Source organism: Elephantulus edwardii, unplaced genomic scaffold (genome assembly GCF_000299155.1).
Source record: "Elephantulus edwardii isolate Elephantulus edwardi_28Jun2011 unplaced genomic scaffold, EleEdw1.0 scaffold00178, whole genome shotgun sequence".
Lineage (NCBI taxonomy): Eukaryota > Metazoa > Chordata > Mammalia > Macroscelidea > Macroscelididae > Elephantulus > Elephantulus edwardii.
This window is the reverse complement of record NW_006399928.1, coordinates 4045100-4067511: the sequence shown is the minus strand read 5'-3', so window position 1 is coordinate 4067511 and position 22412 is coordinate 4045100. Positions and strand designations below refer to the sequence as shown.

At 42.1% G+C, this 22412-nt stretch overlaps 3 protein-coding genes and 1 pseudogene across 3 annotated transcripts in view; 1 reads left to right on the top strand and 3 right to left on the bottom strand.

Moving 5' to 3' along the window:
* TAF1 (TAF1 RNA polymerase II, TATA box binding protein (TBP)-associated factor, 250kDa) overlaps nucleotides 1–22412 on the bottom strand; it is a 113316-nt gene that overhangs the window by 76987 nt on the left and 13917 nt on the right. The window contains exon 4 of the mRNA XM_006895981.1: nucleotides 727–843. Coding sequence (XP_006896043.1) covers nucleotides 727–843 — 117 coding nt within the window. The remainder of the gene's footprint in view (nucleotides 1–726; nucleotides 844–22412) is intronic.
* LOC102845087 (60S ribosomal protein L14-like) lies at nucleotides 5952–6576 on the bottom strand. Its single transcript, XM_006895979.1, has one exon. It carries the CDS (start codon nucleotides 6558–6560, stop codon nucleotides 5952–5954), a length of 609 nt encoding a protein of 202 aa, XP_006896041.1. The 5' UTR covers nucleotides 6561–6576.
* Nucleotides 7807–8337, top strand: LOC102845495 (40S ribosomal protein S18-like). The gene has a single exon (XM_006895980.1). It carries the CDS (start codon nucleotides 7844–7846, stop codon nucleotides 8300–8302), a length of 459 nt encoding a protein of 152 aa, XP_006896042.1. The 5' UTR covers nucleotides 7807–7843; the 3' UTR covers nucleotides 8303–8337.
* LOC102859215 overlaps nucleotides 15887–22412 on the bottom strand; it is an 18341-nt pseudogene continuing 11815 nt past the window's right edge.

Here is a 22412-nt window from a genome sequence, read left to right as displayed (position 1 = left end):
GTTGTGCGGGGAGAAGGGTGCAGCAATGAATGAATGGAATTCCAAAATCTCTGTAGATGTTCATTGAAATGAAAAATAAACAAACTAAATTAAAAAAAAATAACAGGGTCGCTATGAGTTGCAAGCGACTCGACGGCACATAACAACAACAACTTAGTCTATACTCTAAAACTTAAAATAGCTTAAAACTACAATAGGAGAATTTTAGTTAATGTTAAGTTCAAATATAGAAGACCAAAGACACTATCCTTTCCCAGACTTGTATTACTTTTAACATGCATAGCAATAAGTGAATACTTTATCAGTCTTTGAAATCTCAAAACATCTGATAGCTAGTTCTGCTTGACTTATACATATTCTAGGTGCATTTTCCATTTTTCAGAGGGAAGAAATTGTCCATCTTCCTCTGTAGAAGCAGCTGGTGCATTTGCTTTTGGATTGACAGCGAAACTCTTTATCCACTAGGCAATGAAAATGCCATTTTAAAATTGGTGGGATTCAAAATTCAGTATTTTAAAGAGTCAAGGTGATCTTTAAGGTCAGACTGAAAATCACTTTTCTGGAATGCTGTTGAAAATTGTCTTAATGGTAAAACTTTTTTCTAATGCTAACATTATAAAAGAATCCTTTTAAAAAGATGTATCCTTTCCCAACAGCTGAGTTTTGTTTAATAGCCTTTTATGTAAGTGCCAACTTGCTCTTTACATAAAAGCAGTCTCTACTCACCACCAGTAACAGCATTCTGGTCCTTCTCTTTCTTTATTGGTACTGGGGGTGGTGGGGGTGGCATCAACTTACAATCAATGTCTTCACAATCAGCATCATAATCATCTTCATCATAATCTAATGAGCCAAGATGATTTCAATATTCAGAAAGTTGGAAAACACAGCCTTGAATTCACTAGCACTCAAGAAATTATCACAAAAAGCACTTAAGAACACAGGAGATGCAGCTTTTGTCTGTAGAAATTCATCAGGTTATAGACAAATGGAACACAAACTTTCACTGCCTTTTTAACCATTGGCATTATTCAATACTTGAACACTAAACTTTTACTGCCCTTTATGTCCTCACTCTCTGTTCCACAACAGTACCTGGCCTAGTTTTCATAGCTCATACTGAGCTTCTACGATGACTCTTTCGAGAGGGTAACTGATCTGATTCTTGTACATATTATCAGGTAAAATCTATGCATATTGTTGCCTTTTGTTTCTCATAAAAGGTATGAGCAATGAATTGATTGTACAAAATTTTATCATTCTATCTCCAGCTTCATTTCTGTCATCAAGTCCTTTTCCGACTGCTAATCCTCCTTCCCTGTTCTCAACTTTTTCCCATTTCAGTCACCCATTATTATTAATGTATGTTGTTTACATGTTAGATCAATTTCCTACTGCAAAAGTTGGTAGAAATCATCTATTTCCTCCTGGTTCTGGTTGACAGTGAATTATAGTGGTATTAACAAGTCTTCCTTGTATGTATATGGATATTATCCTGTTCCTCACAATATAGTATTTCAAGATGGATCTAGAAATGCAAAATATTTTCAAGATGGATCTATGAATGCAAGACCTCATTTCCCTCACCTTTTCATTTCCTGCAGAGTTAATCATGACTGACTAAAAATGGCCCATGCCAATCTCTCTCATTTTGCCAACACTTAGTATGTCAATTTTTATGCTCTCCAATTCGTTCTTAACAATATGCAATTTTTCTATTACATGCTTCTCACATTCCATGTTCCAATCATTAGTGCCTGTTTTCAACTATTCTTATTTGTTTCCAAATTTGAATGCTCAGCCTCAGGTGCCCTATCTGCTAGTCAAGTGTATTGTACATAGGGTTTTCAAAAGCCTGTTATTTCAGAAGGGGATGACCAATCAGAATTGCATTAGGAAAATCTGCTTTCAGGGATCTTTGCCAAAGTGCTAAAGAGCAATGAAGTCAGTCTAGAGAATAACGTGCATCTGATTCAGACCATAGACTCTGCAATTCCTTGATAGGAATCAGAGAGCTGGACAACTAAGGCTGACAGAAGAATAGATGCCTTTGAGTTGTGGTGCTGGAGAAGGGTACTGAACATACCATGGGCTGCCAAGAAGATAAACAGATATGCCTTGGAGATGGTGAAACCAAGCTGCTCCTTGGAAGTAAGGATTTTGAAACCCCATCTCACATACTGTGGGCACATGGCCAACAGGGACCAGTCCCTGGAGAAGAATATCATGCTTTGAAAGGTGGAGGGGACAGCACAGGTGAGGAAGTCTCTGGATGAGATGGACTTACACAGTACGGTAATGAAGGTGGGTGTGTTGCAGACAATGAGACTGGCTCAGGACAGGAAAAGGTTCAGAAATACTGTACATAGCGTTGCTATGAGTTGCAGGAAACTTGATGGCACATAACAACACATACTCACAAGCCTGCCTACACCAAGGCCCAAACCTTCCCTAGTGCCACCACTACCTCAACCAGGGAGACCAATACCTGCCTAAATGGGCATTCTGAACTCTATACTGATGCTGCTGAGGAATCCTCTGCCAGCCAATACCATGGTATCTATATCTGCTTGTCCTCAGGATGTGCTCTTAGGAGTATAATCACTTGTCCATCAGTTTCTTGTATTAGGGGAATGAATTGGATGTTGCTGCACTTAACAGATTAAATAAGTATGTATTTGCATATCTTCAGCTCTCAGAGGCACAGCACTCGTCTTGACAGAGGCTATATTCAGAATAAGGATTGTCTATCCATTTCTGAAATAATAAGCCTTCAAAAACCCAAGAGAAGGAAGCTCTGGTGGCCTAGTGGCAAGAAGCTGTGCTGCAATCCTGAAGGCGTGTGCTTTGAAACCATCAGATGCTCTGCTGGAGAAGGAGAGGCAATCTCCTCCTGTGCCAGTTGGATCCAATTCAAGGGTACATAACAAGGAAGAAAAGAAAAAAAGAACAAAAACCCATGAGTGCTTTTTTAGAACTAAGAAGAATTTCATCAATCTCCTGTTTGCGCCAATGGAGAATTCACAAGAGAATCAGAATTCCTTGGAGCAGGAAGAGAATGAATATGTGATTCTCAAATTTGAATCTGTGTTGGAAACTGAAGAACTGCCAGAGGTGGCTAATCAACCAAACATACCAATTTCCATGGAAACCCCTAACGAGGTGACTGGGCCATTTAAAAAAAAAAAAAAAGAGGAAGAAGCAGAAAAAGCTCAGTCACAAAGTAAGGATGATTCTAGACCACAGAACTAACTTCCCTCCATTACCCACTGAGTTGCCACCAATTAACAACCTTCACCAAAACCATTGTATGAGGCTGGTACCAACTGTGAAACTGAGTACTAAGGGACAGAAGGTGGAAAATTATCATTGACTCCATCAAAAGTGGTTTCCACATCAAAAGGATACATGTGCCACAGGAGATGGTGCAAATACACAACTATAAAGAAAATCAAAAGGCGAGCTCTGGTGGCCTAGTGGCAAGAAGATGCACTGCAATCCCAGAGGTGTGTAGTTCAAATCGACCAGATGCTCTGCTAGAGAAGGAGGGACAATCTCCTCCTGTAGCTGTCAGATCTGATTTGAGAGTACACACACAAATAATAATTTAAAAAATTTAAAAAAAGGAAAACCAAAGTTGGACAAGGAGAGGAAGTCTAAGGAAAAGAACAGATCTTCTCAGGAGAGTGGTCCTTCTAAAATGGCTCCTCCCCCAGAGGGGGAGACATCCATCCCTTGATGGCACTCTCATGGAGGTAGAAAAAACTTGTAGTGACAACTTCAATCAGAGGAATCACAGGGAATTATCAAAAGAGGCTGAAGATCTTAAGTGGTGCATAGTACATGGGAAAAGTCTTCCTGCAAATACAAAAGGTTGGGCTCAACTGCAGTGCTACACAGGACAAGTGTGGATCCCTGACAAACTGGAAAATGTAACTGTTCTCTTCTTCACAGTAGCCCTTGTTTGCACACCTCCACATGTGGAAGACAATCTGCTGTGCCCCATCGGTGTTCAGAGAAATGCATATATGTGCATATGCCAAGCTTTCCAAGAAATCTGAAATCAGGCCACCCATTATAATTCTGTTAAATAGACCTACACTCTATCCTGTGCCAACCTACTGTCTCTGACACACCTACTCCCATTACCCCATCACTGAATCAATCCATCTCGAGTATCTTCCTCTCTTGCGCTGTCCCTCCACCATCGCAAACATGATGTCCCTCTCCAAGGACTGGTCCCTCCTTGCAACATGTCCAGACGAAGCTTCAGAATCCTTGCCTCCAAGAAGCAGTCCAGTTTCACCCTCTCCAGGACAAACCTGTTTGTCTTCCTAGCAGTCCATGGTATATTCAACACTTTTCTCCAATACCACAGCTCAAAGGCATCAATTCTCTATCATCCCTAGTCACTGTCCAGCTCTACAATGCATAGGCCACAACTGCGAGGACTATAGCCTGGATCAGGCACACCGTAGTCTCCAGGCTGATGTTGTTGCTCTTCAGTACTCTGGAGAGGTCCTTGACAGCTGACTTTCCCAATCCAATTTGTCTCTTGATTTCCTGGCTGCTAGTACCAAGAGTGTTGATTGTGGAACCAAGCAAACAAACTGTTAACAATTTCAATATCTTTATCCATAATGATGCTCTTGGTTCAAATACAGGTTTTGCTAAGTACAAACATTTGTGGATTCCCATTCTTCTCAGAGTCAACCAATTTGTTGTGATCAAAAGCCTTTGCACAATTAAACACAGATAAAGCATTACTCTGGTACTCTCTGCTTTCTGCCAAGATCCACCTAACATTAGCTCTAAAATCCCTCGTACCATGGCCTCTTCTAAACCCAGCCTACACATTTGGCAGTTCCCTGATGACGTGTTGCTCTAGTCGTTTTTGGACAATTTTCAGCAGACTCTTGCTTGCATGTGATATTAATGATATTGTTCAATAATTTCAGCTCTATTGGGTCACCCTTTTTTTGGAAAGGGAATAAATAATCTCTTCCAGTCAGTTGGCCAGGTGGCTATCCTCCAGATTTCTTGGCACAACTTACTGAGCACAGCCAGGGCAGAATTTGTTTGTTGAAATATGTCAACTGCTATGCCCTCAACTCCTGGAGCCTTCCTCCCCTCCCCCCAATTCTTTCAGAGCAGCTTGAACTTCCTCCTTCATCACCACAGGCTCTTGCTCATATGTTGATTCATGAAATTCTGTGTCAGCCAATTCCTTCTGGTACAGTTACTCTCTATACTCCTCCCATCTTCTTTTAATGCTCTTTTGACACTCTGCTCAGAGCATCCTTAAATATTGCCACTCATGGCTTGAATTTGTTTTTCAATTCCTTCAGCTTAAGAAATGCTGAACAAGTTTGGCCCTTTTGATTTTCTGACTCCAGCTCTTTGCACATTCCATTATATCATCTTGCTTTGTCATCCCGAGCTGCCCTTTGAAATTTTGTTTAGCTCTTTAATTTCTTGATTTCTTTCTCTAGTTTTGAAATCTCCACATTCTAATACAATGTTGAGTCTCATGTGACATCCATCTTGGTCTTTTCTTCCTCTTCTGCCTTTGTAATGATCTTTTGCATTCTTCATGGACAATATTCTTGATATCCTCCCAGCTCATTTGGTCTTTGCTCATTGGTGTTCAAGGCCTCAAATCTACTCCTGAGATGGTTTTGAAATTTGAGTGGGATAGACTTAAGGTCAAATTTTGGTTCCCGTGGATTTTCTTCAACTTCAGCTTGAACTTGCATATGAGTAGATGATGGTCTTTTCCACAATCAGCACCTGGCCTGGTTTTCACAGCTGGTATTGAGCTTCTCCAGCAATTCTTTTCACAGATTTAATCAATTTGATTCCCATGCATACCATCAAGTGAAATCCATGTGTATTTGTGGTTTTTTTTTTCGTCTGTCACAAAGAAACTTTATTGCTTTTATAACAGCCTTTTAGGCTTTCTTGCCCGATGCCTTTGGAGCAGTTTTCTGGGCTGGGGCTTTCGGACCCTTCTGAGCTTTTGGAGGTCCAGCCTTCTGGCCTGCAGCCTTCTCCTTCTGGGACGGGGCTTTCTTCTTCTTGCCCGCAGCAGTCACCTTCTTGGGTGGCACCTTCTCAGCGCTGGCAGCAGCTGCTTTTTTAGGAGAAGCTTTCATAAGAGCTGCCCTCTGAAGCTTCTTAACTTCATACTTTATTAATCTGTTCCTCATTTTCTTTGCTTTCATGACTTTAAAGTGATCAAAATCTGTCATCTTGGCTTTCTTTTCTCTGGCTTCAATCTTCTTGGCCCATCTTGTGGCTGCCCATTTTGTATTGATATTGGCTTTCTGCCAGGCTTGTCGAATGTATTTCTGGCAGGCACTGTGTGGGAACTTGAGGATGAAGTCAATGAGCTGCATGCATTTGAAAGGCATGGCTTGCCTCCTTACTTGAGTGCATGGTCCGTCAACCAGAGCCCTGTTCTGATCAGTAACGTCTACGATCGCGACCAGTTTCCCGGCATGGGGTCCGAAAAAGATGTAGGCCACCCGGCCAACCTGCACATAGCGCCTGAACACCATGTTGGCGGCGTTCAGCGAGAAGCTGTGTTTCTTATAAAAGGTATTTGCAATGAATAAATCACTGAATGTGCAGAATTCTATGCCCAGCTTCATTTCTTTTACCACATTCATGTTTTCCGGTGACTGAACCTTCTTCCCTATTCCCAACTTTTGCATGCCAATTACCCATTATTATCAATGCATCTTGAATGCATGTTCAATCGATTTCTGACTGTATAAGGTGGTATAAATTATTTCCTCCTCATTTGCTCTAGTTGTCAGTGCATATATTTGAATGATAGTGGTACTCTCTGTACTTCCCTGTATGCGTATGGATATTATCCTGTCACTCACCACATTGTATTTCATGATGGATCTAGAAATTACTTTTTTTATTATGAAAGCAACCCTATGTTTTCTCACCTTTTCATCCCCGGCATAGTAGGATCATCTGATCATTTGAATCAGAATGTCCCATGCCAAGCCATCTCACTTCGCCAATACCTAATATATCGATATTTATGTGTTCCATTTTTTTTAACAATGTCCAATTTTCCTACATTCATGTTTCTCATATTCCACGTTTCAATCACTAGTGTCTGCTTACAGCTGTTCCTCCTTTGTGTTTCAATAGATTGGATTTACTAGAATAACTAAAAATGCTGCTGAGACAACCAAGTATTTATGGCAGTTACCCAGAAGTATAGCTTTCAATCATTGATGTTCAGTTTACTTCATCTTTCAAAAAGACAACACTATGTTTGCACGACTGCTGAAGATTAAAAATAATCTATTTAAAACAATTATAATAGTATCATACTAATAATAGGTACTCAGCCAACAGTAATCATTAAGTTTAGTCTTTGTTTCCTGCACTTAAGAACACTGAATTTAATCTTTAAATTCCAGTAAATTCATTAGCCATGTCTAAAGTAATGTGACTTTTAGAATTTAATCTCTGGCCTTAGATTATTTGAAGCTCAATTCACATACAGTAAAATTCTCCCTTTTCCACAATGGAATACTATGCTGCACTGAAAAACAAGGAACTCATGCAATATTAATCAAAATGGGTGACCTTGGAGGACACATTATACTGTGTGAATTATCTCAGTCACAAAAGGACAAACACCGCATGGTGCCACTGATGTAAAACAGGACTGACCTGGGGTTGGGGGGAGACTGAGAAAGATGGGTTCAATAATGTATACTGCATTGAAACAGATGAGAGAGAAAACTGTTTAAAAGGGATTATGTGATGCTCTTCCACCGGAGGCCTACACGCCGCCGTTGCTGCCGCCGCCATGTCTCTAGTGATCCCAGAGAAGTTCCAGCACATTTTGCGAGTACTCAACACTAACATCGATGGGCGGCAGAAAATAGCCTTTGCCATCACTGCCATTAAGGGTGTAGGGCGAAGATATGCTCATGTGGTGTTGAGGAAAGCAGACATTGACCTCACCAAGAGGGCAGGAGAGCTTACTGAAGAGGAGGTGGAGCGTGTGATCACCATTATGCAGAATCCACGCCAGTACAAGATTCCAGACTGGTTCTTGAACAGACAAAAAGATGTGAAGGATGGGAAATACAGTCAGGTTTTGGCCAATGGTCTGGACAACAAGCTCCGTGAAGACCTGGAGCGACTGAAGAAGATCCGTGCCCACAGAGGGCTACGCCACTTTTGGGGCCTTCGAGTTCGAGGCCAGCACACCAAGACCACTGGCCGTCGGGGCCGTACTGTGGGTGTGTCCAAGAAGAAATAAGTCTGTAGGCTTCATCTGTTAATAAATAGTTTATACATCTTCAAAAAAAAAAAAAAAGGGATATGTGATTAGGTATTTTTGTCATGACAGGAGTCCAGAGTGAAGACTGCATAGTGGAGTGGACCTTGGGGGGGAGGGATTGTAAAACAATGAAAGAATTTTTCTTTTACTTTTCCAAGAGGGTAATGTACTAGGGGGGAGGTTTGGGAGGGGAGAAAAGTGCAACAATGTATGAATGGAAATCCAAAGTCTCTGTAAATTTTCACTGAAATAATTTTTTTTTAATTCTCCCTTTTTAATGTATAGCTCTGCATTTTAAAAATGCATGTATATAGTGATATAACAATCATCACATTTCAGATTTGGAACCAATCAACCTAGAAAATTCTCAATTGCTCTTTTGTATTCCTTTCCTATTGCAGTTCCTGTTTTCTGCCCCTAATTTTAACCTTTTCTAGGATATCACGAGTGGCATCCACTTCCTAAACATGCCTCTGGAAACTCTGAACTTTGATAAATGATAATTATAGAAAGGCTTCAGTCCTTTTGTTCATAGGGTCACTAGGAGTTGGACTCGACTCAATGGAAATCAACAAAAACATGCAACATACAGACTTAGAACTGGATTCCTTGATTTATCATCATCTGTACTTTTTATGTGTATAAGTATAGGTTTCACTCATTTGGGGTAAATATCCAAGGAGATAGATGTCTGGATTTTATGCTGACTGCATGTTTAGCTTACCAAAAAATATTCAAGTGTTTTTCAAAATGATTGTACGGTCTTGTATGCCAAGCAAGAAATGTTTTCTTCTCCTTTATCTTTTTTGAAATATCCCTATTAAACTTTTGGCTTAAAAAACAAAACAAAAAAACACCACAGTTAAGACAGGTGGATCTAGCACTGGAAGTAGATCCCTCAGATTAGAAAATACTAAAAATGAAAAAAAAGAAAAAAATATTTGTTTGATAACGAGATTAGCTAACAGAATAAAACATTTAACATATGTATAAAAATTTTTGAAACTAAAAAAATAAATAAATAAATAAAAGAAAAAAGAAAAATACTAAAAATGAACACTAAATCAGAGCATGAAACGTACAAAGTATGAATACAGGAAAAGTGAGCATTGTCAAAAAGGAAATGGTGTAAATATTGACATACTAGGCACTAGTGAACTGAAACGGATCAGCTGTAACTACTCTGAACCAATTTTTTTTATTTACTGTTCGAGGAATGAAAAATTGAGGAAGAATAGTGTTGCAACCATAGTAAAATGGCCATTTCAAAATTTATCTTTAAACGCAATGCTATGAGTGACAGGATACTATCCATATGCATACAAGAAATACCTATAAATACCACCATTATTCAAATATGCACACATACAGCTAAAACCAAAGAGGAGAAAACAGGATTTGTACCAACTTTTGCAGTGTGAAAATTGACCAAACATGCAATCAAAAGGCATTAATAACAACAACTAGTGACTGGAACACAAAAGTTAGAAACAATGAAAGAGGAATGGTGGTTGAAAAATTCGGACATGGTGATAAAAAATGAGGATGGAGAACTAATGAATGAATGAATTTTGTACATTCGATGACTTATTCATAGCAAGTATATTTTTTAAAAAACACAAATCGCAATTATACACATGGACCCCACCTGATGGACTGCATAGGAATCAGAGAGAGGACATCTGTGGCAAGAATCACTTAAGTTCATTATCAGCAGTCAAAACCAGACCAGACACATGAGAACCCACATCCAGAACTTGAGGTTGGAAGGAGCTGGCAAGTATGCTCACTCATAGTTGGCCAAAAGTCAATCTTCATCAGTTGAAGAGAAGAAACTCCATACTGTGAGCTAGGGTTTATTAGTGCATCCTGATGACTGGACTTTGCTTGTGGATGCAGATACTCAAAGTTTCCAAGGTGAACAGAAGATTCTTTAGCTATAGGGTTATGTGTGTTCTCTTTGATAAGGATGCGCAAACCACAAATTGGCTATATAAAATAGGGATAGTAAGGCACCAGGAATGAAGGAACGTGCATGCTTTCACAACTGTAATTACATGCTTTCACATAAGTGTAATTATTAGTAGCATGATATTAAGGGGGGAAACTCCACAATATACATGAATGAAATATAAATGAAAGTCTGTATAAAACACAATGTACATGCATGAAACATTTTATGAATGAAAAAATATTTATAAAAACCAGGCCAGATGTTGACTGTAAAACAATCACTCACTTATGTGCAAGTTCAAACTGAAGTTGAAAACAATTAAATCTGCAAGAACCAAAATACAACATTGAGTCTATGCTACCTGAATTTAAAAATCACCTCAATAATAGGTTTCAGGCACTGAGCACTAATGGTCAAAGATGTGCTGTGGGATGACATCAAAGATTTCATCCATGAATAGAGTCATTACATGAAAAGGTCATTACAGAGACAGAAAGAAAAGATCAAAATGAATGTCAAGAGACTATGAAAATTGCACTATAGTGTTGGGAAAATTAAATGAACAGAAGACTTCAAAGGGCAGTTTAAGAAGGCAAAGCAAAGTATCCTAACAGAATGTGCAAAAAGCTAGAGTCAGAGGAAAAAAAAGAACTTGCTTGGTATTTCTCAAGCTAAGAGAACTGAAAAATAAATACAAGCCTCAAATTGCAATACTGGGGGGGGGGAAATTACAATACTGAACAATGCTATTGGCAAAATCTTAGGCAATATCAAAAAGATGGAGGAATATATACAATCAACTGTACTAAAAAGAATTGGTTGACACAAAAATTATTTTACGAAGTGGCATATGATCAAGAGCTGACAGTAAGGAAGAAAAATGTTCAAGATGCACTGAAGGCACTGGCCAAAAATATGGCCCCAGAAATTGATATACCAACTTACACATTTCAACTAACAGATGCAGCCCTGGATGTGCTCACCAATCTATGCAAGGAAATCTGGAAAGTAGTTACCTGACCAACTAACTCAAAGAGATCCATATTTGTTCCTATTCCTAAGAAAGACAATTCAATGTGGAAATTACCAAACAGTATCATTAATATCATAAGCAAACAAAATATTATTGAAGATCATGCAAAACAAGTACACTTGACAGAGAACTGCCAGAAGTTCAGGCTGAGTTTAGAAGAGGCCATGGCACCAGGGGTATCACTGCTGATGTCAGATGATCTTGGCTGAAAGCAGAGAGTTACAGAAGAATGTCTTATTTGTGCTTTACTGACTATGCAAAAGCATTTGACTATGACTAACATTATGAAGAAACAGGAATTCCAGCACATGTAACCATATACAAAACTAGACCAAGAAACAATTGTCTAAACAGAGAAAGGAAATATTACATAAGTCTGAAATCAAAAAAGGTATGTGCCAGGGCTGTATCCTTTCTCCATACCTATTCAATCTGTACACTGAGCAAATCATTTGACCAGCTGGACTTTATGAAGCATGTGGCATCAAGATAGAAGACTTATCAACAACCTGTGTTGTACAGATGACACAACCTTACTTGCTAAAAGTGAAAGGATTTTAAACACTTGCTGAAGAAGACCAAACACTACAGCTTTCAAATATGGATTACATCGGAAGACCAAGATGGTGGTAGCGGGTGAAGCTGAATGAGGAGCCCAGGGGTGCTTCGAACCCCATTGAAACAAGCTACCACAAGCAGCCCAGTTTATCTATACCTACATTGACTACTGGTCTTCAATATGGATTGAAGTTCAACATCAAGAAGATTCTCAAAAAACGATGAGTAAGCCCCACCAACACTGGCTGCCCAGCACCCAGCCAGAGCTCAGAAATCTCACCTGCACCAGACAGCAGGCACCAGGCCCTGTGGCCAGCACTATGGAGCCCCAGCATGGATAGCAGCAGTGGTTGCTGGTGGCTGAAGGCCCCCTGCATGGGAAGAGATGGAGCAGCATAGAACATCTTGCTGTTAGTGAAAAAGATTTCCTTGGATAGATCCTTGACAGATTTCCTCAATATACCATATCTTTTGATTTCTTACTACTGCTACCAAGAACTAAATGAAATTGGCAGAGGAAGATGAAAGATGGCCAACCCGAGTGTCAAGTGGAGCTTGGAACCTGACAGCCTGCCTTCACACAACCTTGCTTTGAGTGCTTGTTATTACTTTTTCAACCTTGAGCAGGTCTGTTCACCACTGTGGAAGCCACTTCCCCATTTGTGGAAAGGGAAAGTAATAATGCCTACTTTGAGTTACAATTAGACCACTTGGTGGAGAGAAAGGGGGCAATGATGGCAGTGCTAGAGCCAGAAATGCTGTCCCTGGCATTGGTCTCCAGTAGGGCACAAGGTACAGACCTCAGAAGAGCGTGGCAGGGGGGAGGGAATGCCACCCACCCCCCTAGAAAAGCCACCTGGCCCGTGGGAAGTGCTGTCAGGTTGCTGGGGAGAGCCACCTGGTGTGTATGAGGAATATTATCTAAGCTACTTTCCTCCATATCCTTCTACAGTACATCTGTTAAGTAACACCTCTAAAGCCCTTCTCTTTGTAATCCACAAGTTTGTTCTCTCTAGGTTTGCTCCCTTTCCTATAGGTAACCTGAACTCTTGTTCCAGACCTGAACCCAGTTCCAGAGATAAAAGGGAAATATAACTGCAAGCTAAGGAAATGAAGATGGAAGGAGCCTCAAAGTTCAGCCAGCCACCCCCACTAGACTCACCCAGGCCAGGATAGGATATGGTTCAGGTCTGTTGTTCAGAGAGTTGCTATGAACTGTATTTGATTCGTTGGCACATAACATACAAATTTATTTCAAAAAAAATATAAAAAGCCATATACTGTCCTGACCTCAATTTCTACAATTCTACTACATCTTCTCCTGCCTAAAAAAACTTTTCACTTTGATATTAACAACAGGTTGTGAAGATCTCACATAGACTGTGCAGGTTGGCAGGAGGTGCCAGTCCTTGGAAAAGACAGCATGCTGACAAAGGTGGGGGGGTCAGAGAAAAAGATGACGACCCTCAACAGGAGACTGACACAGTGAATGTAGGTTGAGAATCATGAGTAGAGATAGGGTAGAGATCAAGAGGATGAGGCAGGACAGGGCAAGGTCCAGACCTGTTCAAGGTTCTCCATGATTTATTCAAGACTCAATGGTACCTAACAATGATCTAGTTTTTAGTAGGAGTTCTAGGGGTGCCTTGGTTAAAGAATTCAGTTGCTAAACAAAAGATCAGCAGTTCAAATCAACCAGAGGCTCCACAAAGAAAAGATGAGGTCGCACACTTCCATAAAGATTTACAACCATGGTAACATTAGGGGCAGATCTACTGAATGACAAGAGATCTCTGGTGACCTACTACTAGGCAGCTGTACTGCAATCTTCTCCAGCACCACAGCTCAAAGGCATCAATTCTCCTTCTAGTCTCCCTAGTCACTGTCCAACTCTCTGATGCATAACAAGTGATTGCAAAGACCATGGCCTGTATCAGGCGTACCTTAGTCTCCAATGTGACACCATTGCTCTTCAGTACTTTGGAGAGGTCCCTAACAGCCAACTTTCCCACTGTAATACGTCTTTTCATTTCCTGGCTGTTGGTGCCAAGAGTGTTGATCATGGAGCCAAGCCGACTAAAGCTGTGAACAATCTCAATCTCTTCACCATCCTTCCTGATGCTACCAATTGGTCCAGTGGTAATAATTTTTGTCTTGATATTGAGCCTCAATCCATATTGAAGGCTGCAGTCCTTGACCCTCTGCAGCAAGCACTTCAGGTCCTCCTCAGTTTCAGCAAGCAGGGTTGTGTCATCTGCATAACGCAGATTGCTGATGGATCTTCCACCAATCTGATGCCACAATTCTCCTCATAGAGCCCAGCCTCCCGGATTATCTGTTCTGCATGTAGGTTGAAAAGGTATGGAAATAGGACACATCCCTGTTGTATGCCCTTCCCAATTTTGTGTTCCCTTGCTCTGTTCTGACGACTGCCTCCTGGTCCAAGTATAGGTTTCGCATTAGCACAATCAAATGTTCTGGGATTCCCATTCTTCTCAGAGTCAGCCACAGTTTGTTATGATCCACACAAATGCCTCTGCATAATCAACGAAACAAGACATTCTTCTGGTATTCCCTACTTTCAGCTAAGATCCATCTAACATTAGCTACAGTATCCCTAGTACCACGACCCCTTCTAAACCCAGCCTGGACTTCTGGCAGTTCTGATGTGCTGTTCCATTCTCCAAATTAATCTACCACTTCAAAACCTGTAACAGGAAGTACTTTCCTAAATGATTTAGGAAGAAAAAGTAACTACCATTTACTGAGCACACAACCCTAGCATTGTGATTTCACATGATATAATAAATGTAAATTCCTGGAAAGCCAAATTAATGAGACAGGTGCTATCACCTGGTGGCACAGTAATTCAAAGCACCTGACTACTGACCAAAACTGTGACAGTTCAAATCCACAGTCTACAGCCTCGGAAACCATATAGAGCAATTTCATCCTGGCCTGGGGAGTCACTACAGGCTGAAACTCAGTAATTATCACCTTTGTTTTAGACAAAACAAGTTATAACAAACAAGGAATTTAAGATTCAGAGATTAAGCTACATGCCTGAGGTCATGCGAAATACTCATGTGAGCTAAAGACATTCTAATCCTAAGACATTTGACTTTAAAGCCTATCTCTTCAATCTGTCACTCTGCTATGTTATTTATGTTGATTTTTTTATTCTTTGTTAAATCAAATTCCAAGTGATTTTTTGTTAGATATATATTTTTACTCTTTCTTACATTAAAGACAAACAGTGAAAGGATTGTTCTGTATTACCACCACAGACCCCTATTCGAAACTTTGGAAAATAAACATCACAGCCATGCCAGGATATTGTCTCTCATTCTCCCCCTTTTCCTTTAAATAAACTTATTAAAATGGCACGTGTCTGCCAATCTCTCTGGACCTACAAATGCTGTGAACACACAGGGACCATCTCCAGCCAATGCTCCTCAGTCGTAGTGGAGTAGAAGACGACAGGCCCCCCCCCCCCCGGGTGCCCAGGGACTCAGCAGGGTCACTTGAAAATCAGCTTCGGTGCACAACGCTGGGAGGCTCACTGCTTTAAAATCCCCACGGTGGTGCATAGTGTTCACCTTTCTGGAGCACACACATAGCTAATTAGAGCCCATCCAACTCAGAGAGAATCATGTGCTAAAAACGTGACCAGATAAATGATAATCGTTGTAACGCCCTGAGTACACAAATCGGAATTTTTAGGAGAACTATTTTTTCCCTTTCTTTAGGAAACATGGGAATTCTAGTTTCAATGAGTAGCTTAAGATATTTTGGCAAACCATATTTCCTACAACAGTGGGGGTCTGGGGCTGAGGGGGTTTGTCTCATACAGGTCTGCAGTTCAAATTTCAAGTTTGAAATCTGGGACAAAAGGCATTCTGTCAATTGGGAAATCTAATAAAAGAAAGGATGCCTTCTAGTTAGTCCTGGCTGTCTTGGAAGGGGCTAGCCTCATGTGAATCCAACTCGGTACACAATCGCAAAACACTAGAACACATCAAGCAAAGTACATAGTGCGCAGCGTGTCCTTGTGGACTTGCAGGGCCTTGGCCAGGGCCTGGTGGTCTTGTCCATCACTCTACCCAGAGGTATGGTTGCCTTCAGCACTGTCATGTTCCTTGCCCACCAGGTGAGCATAGTAGGCTGGAATAGGGATGGACACAGAGCGTGCACAGCCTATGTAGGTGTGACACAGCTGGTAGGTCAGAATCTGCAGCTCACTGGTGGAGAAATGATTGTCGTCCCACAGGACGTGGCAGTGGGAGAGTCTGCTGGTTCCCTGGATACCAGCGTGGCTGCACAGGTAGAAGTCAAACTCAGTCAGGTGGGTGATTTTCTTGTCAACGGTGGTGCCTCCTAGAATGTTTCCACTCTTCCCAACCGGCTCATTCTTGTCAGTGCAGAAAAGTCTGGTGTGGTGGCATTTCTGTACAACAATGAACGTGATGCCAGGCTGGTAGTTCCTCTCCAGTTTAATGCACGCCTTGCAAATGGCCAGAAACTCATGGTGGAGAACTTGCTGAAACGGCCCTCAAAGACATCGTCGCAGTAGATGACCAGCATGGCTTGAAGCATGTGGACTTGTGGAACTGTATGAGCAGTTTGTGCACCATGGCGGTCAAGTCCTGGATGATCTCCAGGCAATGGCTCTGGACCCACACTAGCGCAGTAGCAGTTGAAATGGACGTCCATGCTGTCCATGACTGCCGCAATCAAAGGCTTCTTTCCGTCCCCAGCAGGAGGGTGGGTGACATCGGATCCCAGGAAGATGACCAGCTGCTGGAACACTGTGGGTGGGGTGGGGTGGGGAAGGCTTGCCCTGGGGAGCAAGATGTTGTTCATACCACCCAGCTTGATGTTGTTCTTCAGGCAGAAGTTGGACAGGGTCTGAGGTGTGGTTCTCTGCACGCACTGTGTGGCCATCCCTAGCATTGTCTCTCCCACTAGCCTGACTTCAGTGTAGACAGGGGTTTTGCCCAGAAGGATGACCACCACGAGCTGCAAGCCAGTGTAGGTGTTTTTCAGGTGCTGAAACATGAGCTCCACACTGTCCTCGCCCTGGGCATAATTGCATAAGCAAGGCTGGCCCTGGATGGGCATCCCAGTGTCTCGCGATCTTTCTGAGCTGCTCTGTGAAGGACTTCAGATGGACTTCAGTGCACTGGTGCTGGGGGCAAAGTAGGTGATGGCCCAGACCTTGATCTTGATGCCTGAGTGGAACTGCTTGTTCCTCATGTCCCAGATGCCCTGCACAGGGGTAGCAATGGTTTTGTTCCTGCCCCTGTAAAGAATGGAGGGCAGCTGGAGGATCCGCCCGGTCACATCTGTCATCTCATTTTTGAACATGATTCCAAATTCACGAACATATGGATCTGTATTGAAACTTGCACTTTGCATCAGCTTGCTGACCTCCTCCTGCCAGTCAGGTGCGAACCTGGCCATGGTTCTGATCATGGTTGAGGTTTGACTGTCAATGAGTTTCTTTATACATCTCTGTCCGGCCACTATGTTACAGACCTCCAGAGGAAGGTAGGTGTGTTTCTGCTCCTGCCCAACTAGTAAACAAGGGAGGTAGGGGTAACGCAGCACCAGCTTGTGCCTGTCCTTGAAGTACTGGGCGACCATGCACTCCACGGTCTGCCCACTCTCCTGCTGCAGCAGAAATGTCTGGTGGCTGGCTGGCTGGCTACCGGGTCACCTTGCAGACATGGTACTTCCTCTTCATCTGTTATCTCCACCCTTTAGACTTTTGATTTCTTTGGCAAACTTGACCCTTTGGGAATCTGTCAGAGGTTTTTGTTGTTCAATTCTTTTAAAACCCAAAACTTCACAAACTTGATTACTGGTGGTGCCTTATAAAATGTGGTTGCTGAAACATCGATATTCAGCATCATTTTCCAAAGCGAAGGCCGGATGGACTGATGGAAGCCAAACCAGACCTCTTGGCCCCCACCAAAGGGGGTTAGAGTAGCCCTCAGAGGCAGTGAAAAAGGAACAGCCCACAGAGGTGTACCTCACGGAGGGCAGGTGCCTCATGACCATGTCCAGGGCTTGAATTGTCTCGAAGGGGCTCTGGGCAGTTGCCCCAAAAGTGCACCATGTAACACTTGGAGGCTCACGCAGGACACCCACTTGATGTACACCTTGAAGACACAGTCTTTGCCCTCACCTGGCAGTGTGGCAGGCGCATAGCTGTGTAAAGTTTCTTCCTACCCTCCAACACTGGCTTGTGGTCCCCAAAAATCTGTGTTTTAAAGTGCTGGACAATGTGCTCCACTGTTAACTCTTCATGGGCATTTCTCTGGCTTGATGTCTCATTCATAATGGATGTCAAATTTGGGAATATTCATTTCAAAGAAATTGGTCTGTAACTTGATTGTTCTCCCGGAGGTCCAGAAGTTAGGTCTCGGAGGATGCTTGAAGGCATATCCTAGGATGGGAGTTGATGGTGGCATAGGAGAGGCAAGAGGCCGGCTCGGAAGTACATGGTGGTGTGAGCCCAAGGACCACCAGCCGCTCTTCCAAGTGATTTCTAACTCTTCATAACATAAAACCCCAAGTAACTCATTATTACTGCAGGTACTGTCAAACTATTCTTGTTGTTATGTGCTTGTTATGTATTGTTGGTCACTTGACACACCTATCCCCATTACACCAGTCACTGAATCAAATCATCTCATTAAGGGTCTTCCTCTCTTTACTGTCCCTCCACAATCCACATATTTCTCTCCAAGGATAGGTCACTCCTTGCAACATGTCCCAGGTATGTCAGATAAAGTTTCATAATCCTTGCCTCCAAGGGGCAGCCTGGTTAGGCCCTCTCGAGGACACATCTGTTCCCCTACCAGTTCATGATATATTCAATATGCTTCTCCAGCACCACAGCTCAAAGCATCAATTTTATCATCCCTAGTCATTGTCCAGCTTTCTGGCACATAACAAGTAATTTTGAAGACTATGGCCTGGACACACCTTAGTTTCCAGACTGGTATCATTGCTCTTTAGTACCCTGGAGAGGTCCCTCACAGCAGAATTTCCCAATGTAATTCATCTTTTAATTTCCTGGCTGCTGGTACCAAGAGTGCTGATTATGGAGCCAAGCAAACTGAAGCTATTGACAATCTCAATCTCTTCACCATATATCAAGATGCTGCCAATTGGCCCAGTGGTGACAATATTTCTTTTCTTAACCTTGAACTTTTATCCATAATTCCCCCTCACAAAACTCCTGCCAAGCCAGTTTCCAGATCAAAATACCCTGCCGCTCACACAATGGAATATAATGCAGCACTGAAAAACAAGAAACTCATGAAGTATTATGCAAAATGGATGACCCTGGAGGACATTATGCTGACTGAAATATCTCAGTCACAAAAGGACAAATATTACAAAGGGTCACTGTTGTAAAATGGAACTGACATCAGGGTTGAGGGAAGACACAAAAAGGAGGAATGATATATATTGCATTGAAACAGATGAGGAATAAAACTGTTTAAAAGGGATGTAAGAATGGGTATTCTTTTTTTTAACCCAAATCAAATATTGTTTATTAATTATTTGCCAACACAATTCTGCCATTAAGATACAAATGGATTTATTGTTTAAACTAAGCTATCTAAATTGAGCTGGAAAAAAGTCAAAGACAATATTCAAAACCGTAATAATTAGCTCATGAATCCTTTAGTGTTTGCTGTATTAAATCAAATTATTCCTTGTGGATTAAATTCATAATCGATGTATTTGTATAGGGAGTTCAGATAGTGTAGAATAGAAATGAAAAATCAACTCTGATGATACAAGAATGGGTATTCTTGTCATTACAAAAGTCCAGCATGAAAGCTGCACAGTGGAGTGGACTTGAGGGGAGGGACTGCATAACAATGAAAGAGTTTTTCTTTTTCATTTCAAGGAGAAGAGTAAATGGGGGAAAGGGATGGGCAGGGAGAAAAGTACAACAATGAATGAGTGGAAATCCTACGTTTCTGTAAACTTTCATTAAAATTAATTTTTAAAAAATGCCCTGCTGCTTGTTTCACCATCAAAACTATTTCTCTTACCTCTGAGAATGTTTTCAAGTTTTACCTCCAAACAGTTCCCCTTAATGAGTTCCTGCCACTTCTAGATTGGCACACCTGTAAATCAAGCTGTACAAAGGGCTCAATGTCAAGGAAAGGGGATTTCACCACATTTGAATCCACAATCTACCCCACAGTAGCAGTAGTCAAGAAATCAAAAGAGGCGTTACACTGGAAAAATCTGCTGACCAAGACCTCTTTAAAGTCCTAAAGAACCAGTGTCAGTTAAATGACAGGTAATTGCAGCAGTGCATGTGAAAGAAAATGACTGAAGAATTAATGCTTTTGATGTAGTATTGGCTCAAATTATTGAATATCCCACAGACTGCCAAAAGAACAAATCAATCTGGGTTGGAGGAAGTGCAACCAGTGTTTTCCTTCAAAACAAGGATGATGAAACTTTATCTCATATACTTTGAGCCCATTGTCAGAAGGTGTTAGTCCTCGGAAAAAGATAACCTGCTTGGAAAAGTAAAGGGTCACAAAAGAGAAGATGACATTCGGCAAGATGGACTGACAGTTACTGCAATAATGGGCTTAATCATGGTGGAGATTGTGAAGTTGGCACAGGATGCAGCAAGGTTTCTATTTGTTGTTCACAGGGTTGCTGAATGGTACTTGACTCAATGGCATCTACATTTGAAAGAATTATGTTAGCAGTCCCTCAACACTAAATATACTTTATAAATGCCTGGCTGGTGTGCTGAGTGAAAGAGGGTGTGGGGATCTGTGTGCATGCACTTGTGCGATTTCTGGGAGTCACTGGATTCAGCCTGTTGAGAGGTCTTTTGATAACATCAGGAAATGATGAAAACAATCTCTCTGCACACATACAGCTGGAATTGTGCTTTAAGGATTCACTAACGGCAAGTTGACACCAAATGCGACCAGGGTTTAAACCACTTTTTAAAAGCCCTAGTAACTGAATATACCACGGGCCTGAGGGCCTAGTGTTATTTTGGAGGAACATTCTTCCAAATTTCACAGCACTCTTCTGTCAATTTGCGATACTGAGGTAATCTGGGTTTGCTATGATGCTGAACCTTATGCCACTGGGGGGGTCAAATGCTCTAACGGCTGCCTATGGTGGACAGTGTATGGTGAATTCCCAGCATAAAACACATTTGGAAGGAGTGGCATCCCTTTCCTAAACTATATGCCTCCGGAAACTATGAATTTGGAGAAATGATGATAGTTATAGAAAGGCTTCAGCTCTTTAGTTCATAGGGTTACTATGAGTCGTGCTTGACTCGACAGCAAACAACAACAACATAAATAAATAAATAAATAAATAAATAAATAAATAAATAAATACGAAAACGTAACTTGATTTTCCCCTTATTACAAATAGCTATTTTATATCGTATCCTCTTGTATATCTGATATATACCACTAGCTCTGGTAGCCTATTAAAAAGGAGTTGCACTACCAACTCAATGGCACATGGTTTAAAACTACCAGTTTTAGTAACTGCTCCAATTAATTAATTGCTCCATGGAAGAAAGATGGGCAATATTCTCCTTTGCGATTTACTACCTCTAAAAACCCAGAAATCATCAGAGGTGTGTATCAGTATGGTTCTTTCACCACAACTATTCAGTCTGTATGCTAAGAAAATAATCTGGCGACGTGCAAGCAGAGCGATGCAGTAAGTCTTATTTACTGAGGACTGGTGACTTGGCAGCTTATTATCTGGGAACGGCCAGACGGGAGAACTCCGCAGCCAGACGGGGCTCCGCCCCAGACGGGCCGGGAAGAGACCCGGGAAGAGCAACAGCCAGCCAACCAGCCACCCACCGCGAAACTCCAGAGGAGTGAAGACCGTGAGACCCCAGAGGAGCGAAGACCGCCCGCCACTGTGTGACCCCCTGCAGCCCACACCTGTGTGACCCCCAACACACAAGGTGCTGCTGCATAAACCCCCAGCAGTGCCCAAGCCCCGCCCCCACCTCTTGGTGATAGTATCCAAGCCCTGCGCTCCTTACTCCCCTAGTCCCTTGCTTTCCTCCACTTCCCCCGCCGCCCTTGCAGCTCCACAACCACGCACCTCAGTCCCCACCACAGCCCTGTGAACTCAGGGCACCACCACGGATCCAGCCATCACCCAGAGCTATCAGCCGAGCTGTTGTGGAACTAACCTGGTAGGAGAAAGGCCAGTAGGATATTATCTGTGTTTGCTAGGGCATTGCTGATTACCCAGGAAAGCACCTAAGGGTGTGCCCACTGGTGGGGAATTTGGCCGAGCTCTCTTGGGCTACACGAACTGTCCAAAATGAGCCAGCCAGCTGGCTTCTGTGAACTCTGCAGACCAGCCAGAGGCTAGTGGGTTGGTGGGAATTTGACCTTGACTTTTCGGATCCTATCGGATCCAGGACACTGCTGGAGCAGGGGCTGTTGTGTGAGGGCACCTGTGTAAGTGCCACCAGGCAGGGAACACTGAGAAAACCA

Excerpts from the sequence above, each read along its gene's own strand:
- LOC102845087 (XM_006895979.1), bottom strand. The coding sequence starts at position 6,560 with ATGGTGTTCAGGCGCTATGTGCAGGTTGGCCGGGTGGCCTACATCTTT.
- LOC102845495 (XM_006895980.1), top strand. The coding sequence starts at position 7,844 with ATGTCTCTAGTGATCCCAGAGAAGTTCCAGCACATTTTGCGAGTACTC.